At 30.7% G+C, this 13,095-nt stretch overlaps 1 protein-coding gene across 1 annotated transcript; it reads right to left on the bottom strand.

The window, feature by feature from the left end:
• Window positions 1–8,966: 8,966 nt before the first annotated feature.
• On the bottom strand, window positions 8,967–11,116 carry LOC146909051 (uncharacterized). The gene has a single exon (XM_085725674.1). The coding sequence runs from the start codon at window positions 10,619–10,621 to the stop codon at window positions 9,851–9,853; it is 771 nt and encodes a 256-aa protein (XP_085581800.1). The 5' UTR covers window positions 10,622–11,116; the 3' UTR covers window positions 8,967–9,850.
• Window positions 11,117–13,095: the final 1,979 nt, after the last annotated feature.

Genomic DNA, 13,095 nt, shown 5'->3' with positions numbered 1-13,095 from the left:
TTCAGTTAAACCACTTACTTTCTTGTTTTCTTATCAAACTTTTGATTGATCGTAGAATAATGATTCATATTACTATGTGTAAGTCTGCAAGATTGGGGAAGAAGAGCACATGATCAATGTTTTCTAATTTTTATGAAGCTTTCTCCCTATGTTTAATTCCAAAACTCTCCTTTTTCTTCATATTTTCCAAATTAGTTTTTCATATTCAATTCAACATGGAGGATCCTAATATATAAGACTGGTTTAATAAGGAGACTTGAAAAAATTAATAAGGAGACTTGAAAAAAAAAAGATAGGTGATAAAAGGTAGGAAACACATAAATAGTCTGTTTAGTTTGACGGTCTGGGTTGCAAACTCACATAAATTTTTGTTGTGATTTCGCCAACTCCATATCATGTCAAACACATACAAAGTAATAGAATATAGAAAACCGTATTGTATATATTAATAAAATATTATTTTGTATATATATTTTATAATACTTTTATAATGATTTATTTTAACTTCTTTTTATTCAAAAATTTATGATATAATAATTAAAATACACAGATCAAACTTCTTAACTACGACATATCTCCTAGGTGTAACAAGTAAACCAATAGTATGAAGAATAATTTTTTTTATACATATCAATTAAATTGATATTACGTAAAACAAAACCAATTAAATTGATATATTTATTTTGTTAACTCAGCCTCTATTAATTCAATTATTAGTATCATACTATCACGTCATTCAATATATGCTCTAAAATATATATACAATACGATTTTCTTAATATATAGTGAAAAGAACTATGTGCCCACATGAACCGAGGGTGGACTGGACATCACCTATGCCCTGATTGAAAATGACTATAACAGTAACCAAGGTTAAAAAAATGTGAATATCAATAAATAGTGAAAAGAACTATATTCCCACATGAACCGAGGGGGGAGTGTTTGTGACAGTGTGAGAATGAGAAAGTGAAGGGACCAGTGTTGGCTCTTTAACGTGGTTTCATTTCTATAGGAGTACGTACGTACACCCAAAGAATTTTTCCTCAACTACTAGCTTGCGTATACTACTAAAGATTATACTCAGGGTGATTAGTTAGAAATAGATTGTCCACAATTATGAACAAACAAATCTTAGAGGAAATGGACATAAGATTTTGTTACTTTCGTGTTTAGAGATACCAATCCGTCAAGCCAAGAGAAATAATTAGCTAACTTGAATGGAATTTGTTGAGCATATATGGTCAGATGTTGATATATAACATATCTAAATAGAAGCTGTTGAGTATCATAAGACATTGATACAAAACTTATCTACATACGTTATGAAAATGACCGATTATTTTTGTATTGGTTTATAGGCAGATTATTTTATATTTGTATCGTTGAAGTTGGTTTTAAAGTGGTTTGTAGTTCATTTTTAGTCTCGTATTGTTCAGGTTTTCGGACCGTTGACTGTTGAGTATATAAATATGTTTGAGTACCCACATCCTTTGAACTATCTTTTGGGATGAGATTCAAATATATTTTACATGGTATTAGAGTTGGGTTAAGGATTGCAATATGAGAATTGGACTCAGACCCATGTTAAGTGTGAGGGTGGGTGTTGAATTGGATTCGAACATATTTATTATTTTAAGAGATTATCTAAAGATATTGTTGGTACTGTATCAATGGTAAATTTCAAGAACTAGTGAAATATGAAATTGATAAACAAGGCAAGACCATTATTCTATGTCTTCCATTACATATTTACATCCATAAGAAAAATGCAATCCAATATCATATTACTTTCCCCCAATTGTTGATTAATATGCCACAAATTTGCAACTGATATCAAATTGTCATAGTTGCTTCCATTCATACTTGTTTTGGTTATTGTCATACCATGTTCAAGATTTTATATTCAGTTTTTTAATTGTTTTTACTTTTCAACCGTGATGCTATCTAGATATAAAGTGGAGACTTGTTATACTTGGCTTGTGAGAAGAAGAAAAAAATCAACTTGTTAGTATCAAAGTAGCATTCCTTTGTTTTCATAAGTCCCACATCGGAAGTGGGTAAACAATAGAGGGAAAGCTTTGCCTATAAATAAATGTTGCGTATACGACACTGTTCAAGGTAGTGGTGGAGACTCAGTTTCACTACAATGAATTTATGTGTTGTATATAAGATTGGCCAATTAGAATGTGCTACATGACATACCTTTTAAAAAAATCTATCAAATATTTGTCCCGTACACCGCTTATGTACCGTCAATTAGAATGTGCTACATGGCATACCTTTTAAAAAAATCTATCAAATAAAACATTTATAAAGTAATATTGGTAGGTGACACACTCTAATTGACCAATGGTATATAACATTGGTACTATTACGGTACAGAAGTGCTCTTTGTCCCTCTATCACTTATTTGTTTAAATTGTTTGTTTTTAAGTATTGGGCCATAGTTTTGCTCAAAATGTTGATGTGAGCAATTGAGTCTCTAGTAAAAAAAATTGAGTAAATAGACAATTACCCCCCTGAAATTGTAAGTTTCGTCAATTACCCCCTGAAATTAACAAAATTTCAATTACCCCCCTGAAATTGCACGACGTTAATCAATTTACCCCCTCCGTCAAATTCTTCTGTTAGTCAACATGACGTTTTGCAAATACTCTCCTGAAGTTTTGCACTTATGTGCAAAATGCCCCCTGAACTTGAAAATTTATTTATTTTTTTCTTATCCTTAAAAGTGACTGCATTGTCACTGAATTGTGGAGCATATTAGCTAAGTTTTGACGGTATACAACCATATATGTTCCTTTAAACGATCAAACATTAACCATGTATTAGAGTCTAATGATATGAAAGTCAGCATAGTAAAGTACAACCACACTTGTCACATGGAAAACTAATATCTGTCATACATAATGAAGCACATAAATTATATATGATTGACATAACCAAGAATTACCAAGATGTCAAAATATATGGCTTTGTTATTGCTAATTTTAACCACACTAAAAATTTCCACTTCCTTTATATTGTGAGCGGTGCACATCACCAACACACTTCTCTCACTTTCAAGAAAAAATACATAAACTTGTTACTTCTCTCACTTTATAAAGGATCTTGAAGGAATCATGATCTTCTTCCCTCCGTTAGGATTCAAAGGAATGGTAATAATATTATATTATGTATATTTCATTATGTTTTTTTAAGAGAATAAAAAAACAAGATAGCCACCATCATTTTGATCTCTAATGGGGTGAAGGACAACTTGAAAAAGAAAAAACAACATCTGATGTTGGAACAAAGAAATACTATATTGTTTGTTTTGTAAATATTCTTGAGTTTTGAACATTATTGTAGGGTTTACCAAATACTACCAATTTGTTCTACCATACTGCCAATATATGGTTGTATATCGTCAAAACATAGCTAATATGCTCTTCAATTCAGTGATAATGCAATCACCTTTAAGGATAAGAAAAAAAAATATAAATTTTAAGTTTAGGGGGCATTTTACACATAAGTTTAAAACTTCAGAGGGTATTTGCAAAACGTCATGTTGACTAACAGAAAAATTTGACGGAGGGGGTAAATTGATTAACGTTGTGCAATTTCAGGGGGGTAATTGAAGTTTTGTTAATTTCAAGGGGGTAATTGACGAAACATACAATTTCAGGAGGGGTAATTGACTATTTACTCAAAAAAAAATCTGAAATTTTGGGACTAAAAAATTATTAGGTTGAAATTAGTTGAACCTAACTAGTCGAACCTAATTAGTTTGAACATAAAAAAAAAGTTCGTTTCGAACTCGAGTCAAGTTTTAAACTCAGACGAGTTCGACTTAACTCGACTCATTTCCAGCTCTACAATAAATCTATATTCTTGATTTCATTTTGTGAAGCTCTCTAATCTCCCAAAGAAAAAAAAATCCCCAACAACTTATTTTCCTTTTTTATTTTCTCCTATGGATTCAGCACCACCAACAACAACATAATTGATAACATGAATATGAGCGAATGAGTAAATTTGAGAGTGGTTGGGAAACACATGAAGATGGGAGGGAGGTGGCCAGTGAAGCTTCAATGGGAAAATACCAAACTTCTACTATTTCCAAATAATTTTTCTATTTTTTTCGAGATACAAAGTATACACCAAATTTGAAAAATAACATTGTAATAAAAAAAGTGCAGAGCCTACTCGTGTAATTTGAGATTTTCCTATTTTTGACCTCATACTTTTCTTTATAGACATAAAGTCCATAAATGTGACATAGATGTTAAATTTTTCCATGATTTTTCGCAAGAACGCTAAAATATGACTTTCAACATAAAACATTAAAATATGACTTTTTTTTTTTTGGTTACAAACGTTAAAATATGAATTTCAACAAAAAATTAGAATTTTCTGATAAAAGACGGATCAATTATGAAATTTTAAAACATCAAAAACTCAAAAAATAAAACAATGGAAATTTTAATCTAAAAATTGAATTTTGAGTTGGTTTTTCATGAACACCTCTATAAAAATACGTAGAATAAAACTGCAAAATTTTGTAGCATTCGAACTATTTCTCAAATTATTTTGATTTTTCAATCAAAATGTCCAAAATTTTGAAAACTAACACGTTGATTCATGCATAAAAGAAAACACTTACTTCCTCCGGTCACTATTATAAGTAAATTTCTACTTTTTAGATTCATTTAATAAATGATGTATGTAGTCTTAAATATAGACCACATACGTCATTTATTGAATGAATCTAAAAAATCAAAATTTGTTTATAATAGTGACCGCATGAAGTATTTAAGAACAATATTGTTATTCTGAAGTACAATCATGAAAACATTTTAGAAAAAGTAGTTAGTGACATCACTTCACATGGTTGGTCTTGGAGTTGGGAAACTATAAAATGTGGACTGTTGCTGTTTGGGTCATCATGTTCTACTGTTTTGCCCTTTAGCTAAGTCACTTCTCAAAAATATAATTAATGTTTTTTTGTTAAAGCACGTAGGACCGGTCCAACATATTTAAATGTTTAAAATCAATTTTATAATAAAAAAAATTTAAAATAAAAAATACATAAAATTAAAATTTGAATATCAAGTTTTGTTAAATTTAAGGTTTTGTGATACACATTTTTCGGTTTTCCTAACACGTCTTATGTTTGAGAGACTAATTTGTTTTTCTCTAATATAATTCGTTTAGATTATTCAAAAAAAAAAATAACTATACTTAATTTCATATTTTTATACTTATAACTAAATTGTATTATTTTTTAGGTTTTTTCCCCCTAAAACTTTGAGGAAAATATAATTACAAATAATGATATATGAACAATCATTTTCTTTTGTGGTGGATGGTTGACGACCAATACGATGGAGCTCAGGCAACCTTGCAATGAAGTTAATGTTTCACGGATACCCACTAATTGGATCCATTTGACACCCCGTGAAAAATTATTTTGATAAACAAAAATAATTTTATTTATTATTTAAAAATTGCATTTTTCATAATTTTAGAAATAAGCTATTTTTTAAGGGTAGAAATCAGCAATTTGTTTTTTTAAAATTATCTAAAATTAATTTAATAATAACAGTGATAGTGCGAGACGGTTGACTATCAGAGCTCTACCACCGATCACAATGAAACCGCTAGTCTTGCCACCAACTACCGTGAAGTCCGTGGAGTTCCATCACTGAGCACCATATGGTCACTAGAGCTCCTTGTACTGATCATCGACTAACTGTCATCAACCACCACTATGAGAGATAATAGGTGTTCAATGTACTTAATAAATGAGTGTCCTTGTATTGATTTGTAATTATAGTCGTGAGAGCGTATGATATTCCGTGCTGGGAACAAATCTCCTCCTGTGGAGATCTCCATGGACACTCAAAATTTTTAATCTAGACCACTAAAACTCGACTTTTTTTTTATTCTCTCTATATCTTTTTGTAATGGTTGTGATTTCACTGGACAGTAAAGTTGTTCCAGGGAATATATTTCCTAACATGCTCTAATTGAACAATATTTAAGTAAAAAGATGTCACCATTGTCAGGCAAGACTAGGTACTTATGTGTAAAGAGTCCATATATTTGATACATATGTTTCAATCTTTCTTCTAAAAAAGGTTTCAATCTTTGTTTTCGAGTGTATCAATTTTGCGTTAAACTCACCCATCTCCGCGTATGTTTGGTTCAATATTTAGAGGAAACAAAATCGCTGATTCTGAAGGTGTATGATTGATTCTCACATGTTTAGTTGTTTTCGACTAGAATCAATTACTTTTAGAGTTGATTATCTTATAAGGTAAAATTTGTAGCTTTTGATTCTACAATTTATTTTTACACACAAATTTACAGTTCAACTTGTTTTTACATGACTATATCAAACATAAATTACATTACCTTCAACTCATTTTTGTCAAAATCGATTTTACATAACCAATTTCTCAAAAATCAATTATTGTCACAGCAGAACCAAAGATACGCTTCAATGATAATATTCTTTAAGAAGTGATTTTTAAGTTTAAGAAACTCATCAATGACAAAAGGTTTAAGAACCAATTTTTAAAAGCAATAATATATGTTCAACCATTTCATGATAACTTTTGAGACAACCTTCGCTATTAATAAACTCATCAACAACTTTCATGAAGATATTGTAAGATACACACCAACATAAAAACTTGTATTGATGCTCTATCAATTATTCATGATTTGAATTTGCTTTTTAAAATGAAGGGTTAAATAACATATTTAACCCTAAAATGAATGGTCAAGATTAAAATGATTTTATTGGTAAAATGCTTTTCCATTTAACCCCCGTTTTCGTGGTTAATTTCATTGCAAAAACAGCTACCCACATTAGCACCATGATTCGTAGTTCATACTTTAACTTTTCATAATCTCCATTTACATTTTACTTTATATCTTGTCTACATCCTTCGTTATGGCTTTGACACTTCGTAGAAAGACACCACCCATGTTGAAAATTAGAATTAGAAATGTGAGTAGATCAAATCGACTAATATAAGTCTATGGTTTTACTTATATCGGGCCTAAGTTAGGTCATGTAATAAACTAGACTTGAACCCTATTTTTGAAACAAATGAAGTCTATTTGTACAAAAATCTAGCTCAATAACCTGTTCTAACCCCTAATTAGAATATGGCTATGCAGCCATTCCATTTTCAAAGGACTTTTCAGTTGCAGTAGTTCCCAGCCATTCCATTTTCAAAGGACTTTTCAGTTGCAGTAGTTCCCATATTTATTGGTAAGTTGACAATGTTGCTCATCTTTTTAACTGAAGTTGACATACAACAATATCCACCGATTAACAGAAACAAAAATTGACAAAGCTTTTCAATTTTCATATTTGAAGTTCTCCCAAAAGTTATGGCATAAAAATTGACACTAGTTTAGTTACTACTGATATTAAACAAAAATTATAACCAAGCGTCTACATGTAAAATCCACTTTTAAGAGTTCTTTCTTGTGGAATGATTGTTTTACATGCCCTTTGTATTGTTGCAAAAACCCTTCAAAACACTCGTTAGAAGATAACTTTTGATCTGAGAGAAAAAACCTATCGAAAGATACATTTTGATAGGTTGAGTGACTCGGAGGCCTCTTCACGATTGTTAAGAATTATGCTCTTCTCCCATAAATAAGTAATTGCTCGCTCCCAACCAAACTTTCAAAAATACCATGCGTGACTTAAGTTACGTTGCGTGAGTTAACTCATGGTGGTTATGAATCCTGCGTGAGTTAACTCACGTAGGTTATAAACCTTGCGTGAGTTAACTCACGAAGGAGTATTTGCGGAAGTTTGGTTGGGAGCGAGCAATTTTTGATGGGTGAAGAGCATAATTCTTGTCTTATTGTGAATTTTGTTATGCCCCTGAAAAAATAATGCTACAACTTTTCAAAGGTCCACCGGTATATTTGGATCACCACCTCTGATTTCAGAGTCCAACACCTAAGACATTACTCGTTTTCTTACAAATTCTTTCATATTTTTTATTTTAAAAAATAGCAAATATTATTAACTAACCGTTAAAAATGTCCCTCAAAAAAAAAAAACCGTTAAAAATGTTTGTATTTTTGACCAAGAGCACTTCGTAATGGCGTGTTACTCATAATTTCACTAAGCTTCGAGTTCTTCTCCATACTCCAAAGAGTGTGTTTGATATTCCGTTTGCAACATACAAAAACACGTTTACACGTTTTGCAATACATTTTTGCTGTGATTTTTATCAAACTCCGTTTTCTAAACGTTGTACCAAACAGACACTAATATTCCTTGTTCTGCATTGAGCAGGAATTTACATAAGTGAGACTAAGGAGAAAAGGGTCTACCTCAAAAAGCTTATCTAATCTAATCTAATTTAGTAAGATTACCACCTAAGATTAAAGCCACGAATTTAAAGAATTACAGGACACCGTTCAAAGAAACACCAGAGGACCCTCACAGGAACTTCATAAAATAATTATATTTTGATTAGGCCTATAATAGTGATTTATAGATTATCTATATTTATACAAAATTGCCAAAACCTCTAAAATTAGTATCAACAAAAGTGTCCTAATCATTTACATAAGCATAGAACATTGTTAATGTAAGTAGATAATTGAACACGATTATATCGATATAATGTAATAACAAGTATGTATATGCGATAGTGCTGATACTAGATAAAGAAAGAACATTGAAATCCTTGTAAACATAGTTTAATTGACACGGAGATTGTAGTATGCAAGAACTTAGGTTTGAACCCTGCATTTTCCACTAATTTTTTGATGAATTTCTAACTCGTGTTACTTAATAAAAAATAAACATTTAATATCATTGATCAATTTATGTCATTGAGAAAAACCAAAGCTTTCCTTGTATAATTGCACAATCAACTTTTTCATTAAGCCTCTTAAAAGAAATCCAAATTAATACATGTGTAGAGTAAGAGAGATCCAAATTAGCAAAAAAATAATAATAATTAAAATCAATGTATTTACACGTAGACCAAATATCAAAAGCAGAAAAACCAAACACAAGGAAGAGAAGGGACCGCCATGAAAACAACATCTACCTGTCATTTTGTGTCCTCATATCAAAGCATGTGCTTGCAATCCTGCATTATGCCATTCTTGTCTATCACCTTCACACACATCTCTTCTTTATCACTTTAACCTTCTTGATGCAAACCACTCACCTTTCCAAAATTTAACCTCTATCTGTATTTTCCTAATCACATGTTAAGAATAAATCATCAAATTGATTGTTGTCTTTATAAGTTATTCTCAAATTAGTCTCCGACTCTATTAATATTTTAAATTAGTCCGTATCTTTGTCAAAAGTTTCTCAATTAGATCTCTGTCTTTATATTTTTGTCACATGAACCAAATTGAGAAACCTTTGACAAAACAAGGACTAATTTGAAATATTAATAAAGTTAAGGACTAATTTAAGAATGACGTAAAAAGACAAGGACCAATTTAATGGTTTACTCTACACGTTAAACCCAACAAGTTCAAAGGAAAAATAAAATAGACACACCCCATTGATATGCAAATATAGGATAAGGCTAGTCTAAAGTGAGTAATATCAATAATAGATAAACAAATCAATGGTTCATATATTATATGCACAAACATAATTATGGATGATTAACATATCAACCTCGATTTCTTAACTTTACTAACTAATCACTCTAGGGAAGTCAAACTCACATGCAAAAAAGTAAAGAGAGTTTTGTCACACGTTGCGATCTTATCTGACTTGATGAATTAGTCTCTGCAGTTGCATGCGTTGCATGCAGAGATATCTGTTCACAAAAATATATAGTAATGCAAAATAATGCTACTTTTTCTTGCTCTTGTTGGAGAAGATTGAACTCAAACCAAATAGGTTAGCAGGAGGAACATTCAAAACAGGATTAACTCTAACAGAATGACCATGAGATCCATAACTCTTATTCAATGGAGGTTTAAGATAACTGTTTGAACCAGATGAGTTAGAAAGCCTTGTTGAAGAAAGTTTCTGTGAATTTGATTTAACAGTACTAATACCCTCTTTTGACAAAGAATTCCTTTTGTTGTTAACACTTGAGGTAGAAGATCCAGTTGAATTGCTTCTAGATAAAAGTGGTAAAGGACACAAACTTCTTCCATACCCACTTCCACAACTACTACTTCTCTTGAAACTCCAAAATGACTTTGAATTTGAAGTTTGTTTCTCACACACTTCATCATTCAAGAACTTGCTTTCTTTTCTCAAGTTTTTACCATTAGACTCATTGTTAGAACTTGAATATGAAGGATTCAATGGAGGGTTTGGAGATGATGATTGAGTTGTTAAACCTTGCTTCAAAGGAACTTGTTTTTTCTTGATTTCAGCTGGAAGAATTCTTCCATCTGAGAAAAGTTCTGCTGCTGAAGATGATTCTTCAAGGTTGAGACTTTCACTTACATTGAAATCAAAATCAATACTTGAATTCAACCCAGAAGATTTTGATCTAATGGGGTGTTGCTCAACAGGTATGAAATCAGATTGTGAAAAATCATGTGAGAATGAAATTCTTGGACTTACAGAAGAAACACCACAATTTTCTGAGCAAAGTTCAAGTGCCATTATTTCATTCAAGTTTTCAAGGAAATTGAAAATGGAAGAAAGAAAATTCTTACAAGGAAAGGATTTTTGATGAGGGAAAAAGGACAGAACAGAAGAAGTTATAAATGAGGCAAAAAGTTAGTAGACAAGTCAAATTGATTTATTCAAACCTAACTAACCATAAAAAGCAATAAAAGAAGTATATATCAATGTCCCTTCTCAACAAAAAAAAGAAAACGATGTTATTTATAAGGTTTTGAATTATGTTACAAGAAAAATAAATAAAGAATTATTAAAGGTATAAGAAATGAAGGTTATGTGGTCCAAAAAGTGGAGAAATAGGTGTGGGAAAAGGATATCCCTTACTGGGTTTGTTTGTTTGATGGAAAATCAAAAGGTGTTTTTGTTGATAGAGATATAAAGAGACGTGGGAAGAGTGTTGGAGAGATATAGTTTGATAGATTATGCCGGCTTTGGGTTGAGGTGGTTATGTTAACCACTTTTTAAAATATGTATAATACGAAATTAACTTCCAATGAGTAGTAGATAAATAATGCAAGTTTTTGGCTAGTTGCATGTACAAACAAAGATACTCGAAATGATGCCAAATATAATACAGCTTGTACTTCTCTCAATGATGGACTCACTAATTTGATTATGCAGGCAAGGCAACATGTATTTTTTTTTTTTTTAATAAGAAATGATACTTGAACATTCATTTTGTGATAATGTTGTGAGAACTTTTTCTTTCATACTCACATTATTTTTTAGGGCGTTTCTAATGTGCAGTCAGGAAATTGACTTTTTTGAAAAAGTTATTTTGTTTAGCCAATCGTATAACGGTTGATGACATGTCAGCTAGTGTTTTGCTGGTAGACCACTCGAAGACTAAACTTTACCTTATTACCAATCAGTCGTCATACAAAATATTAATTACTTGTGATTTATTAACTTATTTTATTAATATTAAATTATTTATTAATTATGCACAAATTAAATCATTTTTAATCATCATCTCTCTTCGGTGTCTCCATCTTCATCTGCAGAAGGGGATTTCTCTAACCTAAATTATTCATTTTGTTATCCATCTTCATTTGCATAAGGGGATTTCTCTAACCTAAATTATTCATTTCGTTCGTGTTCTTCTTCTCTTCCCATTCATATGCAGATGAAACAAATGGTTGTGAAGATCGAAGTGGGTTCGAAACCAAAGGGCGGAAGTGATTAAAGGTATGGTGCGCATAAACATTCTTATTGGTGTTGGAGCAGATGAAACGTTCTTATTGGTGTTGGAGTAGATGAAACGTTCTTATTGGTGTTAGAGCAGATGAATTTTCGAGTGAAAGGGATGAACATAGTCGAACTGATGAAGATTATAAGATTTTGGAGTGAAAGGGAGTGAAATAATGACAAAATAAGATGATAAGATTTTGGGGTGAAAGGAACTGATGAAGTTGAATAGATTCATACCGATGAAGATGAAAAGGATTCAAAGTTGGTCTTTAACCCAATTTTGATTTACGGTTACAAACTAAAATAATAATAAAAATGTTTAATTTTGATTTAATCAGGGATACAATTTCAATAAGTAAAGATATAATGACACATCTTATGAACAAATGTGCAATACACCGTATAATCTGACGAGGCGTGGATTAAATACACATATGCTCAATGATTTGTCATAGGGTTAACTTCACTAGAAAAGTCATTCTCATGACTTCACCATAGAATTTTCCTATTTTTTATTGGGTCTTTGCTAACCGGTGCCCTCAGGGCAATGGTTAAATAATCTAAAAATAGAAATTTTGTCTTGAAAATATAAGATGTTACTTTTGATAAAGTAATAATTACACAACTTTTCATAAAAATTTACTTGTTTTGGATGCTTAACCATTGCCCTTAGGGCACTGGTTAGCATTCTCCTTTTTTATTTTATGATATTGTATTGCTTTGGTTTTCGTGCAAATACCTATTTTTTTTCTTTGTAAATTATATAGTTGACTCATAAGTTGTCAAACAAATGATTGTTCAAATGACACTCCTCATTTTTTATTTAACTAAAAATTGAGTGACTCACAATCTCACATTCATCCATATTATTAGGCGTAAATCAATAATGATATATTTTCTACGGAAACAAATTTAACTATTTTCATTCATCAATGTAGTTTCAATAAATGATGCGATATGGTTAAATTCTTGGCAACTAAAAAAGACAACGACACTTAACTAACAAGTAAGCAATATTGTTGACTTTTCTCCTAATAAAACTTATCATAAACTCTAAAGTAAAATATTTTCATTTAAAATAAAATTATTATTACAAATAAAAAGAAATTAAGTATAAATTGATTTATTCCATTGAAACAAAATGTCCATTTTTTTTGTTTTGAAAAGAAGATCTCAATTGTTTATCATCTTTTATAAAAAAATAAAAATATACAGTCCATTGTTTAAATCTGAATTGCCATTGTGGGAGGCAGAGTTAAAGA

Source organism: Medicago sativa, chromosome 7, assembly GCF_051527215.1.
Source record: "Medicago sativa cultivar Bolivia chromosome 7, Bolivia_mono, whole genome shotgun sequence".
Taxonomy (NCBI): Eukaryota; Viridiplantae; Streptophyta; class Magnoliopsida; order Fabales; family Fabaceae; genus Medicago; species Medicago sativa.
This window is presented reverse-complemented; position numbering and strand designations above follow the sequence as displayed.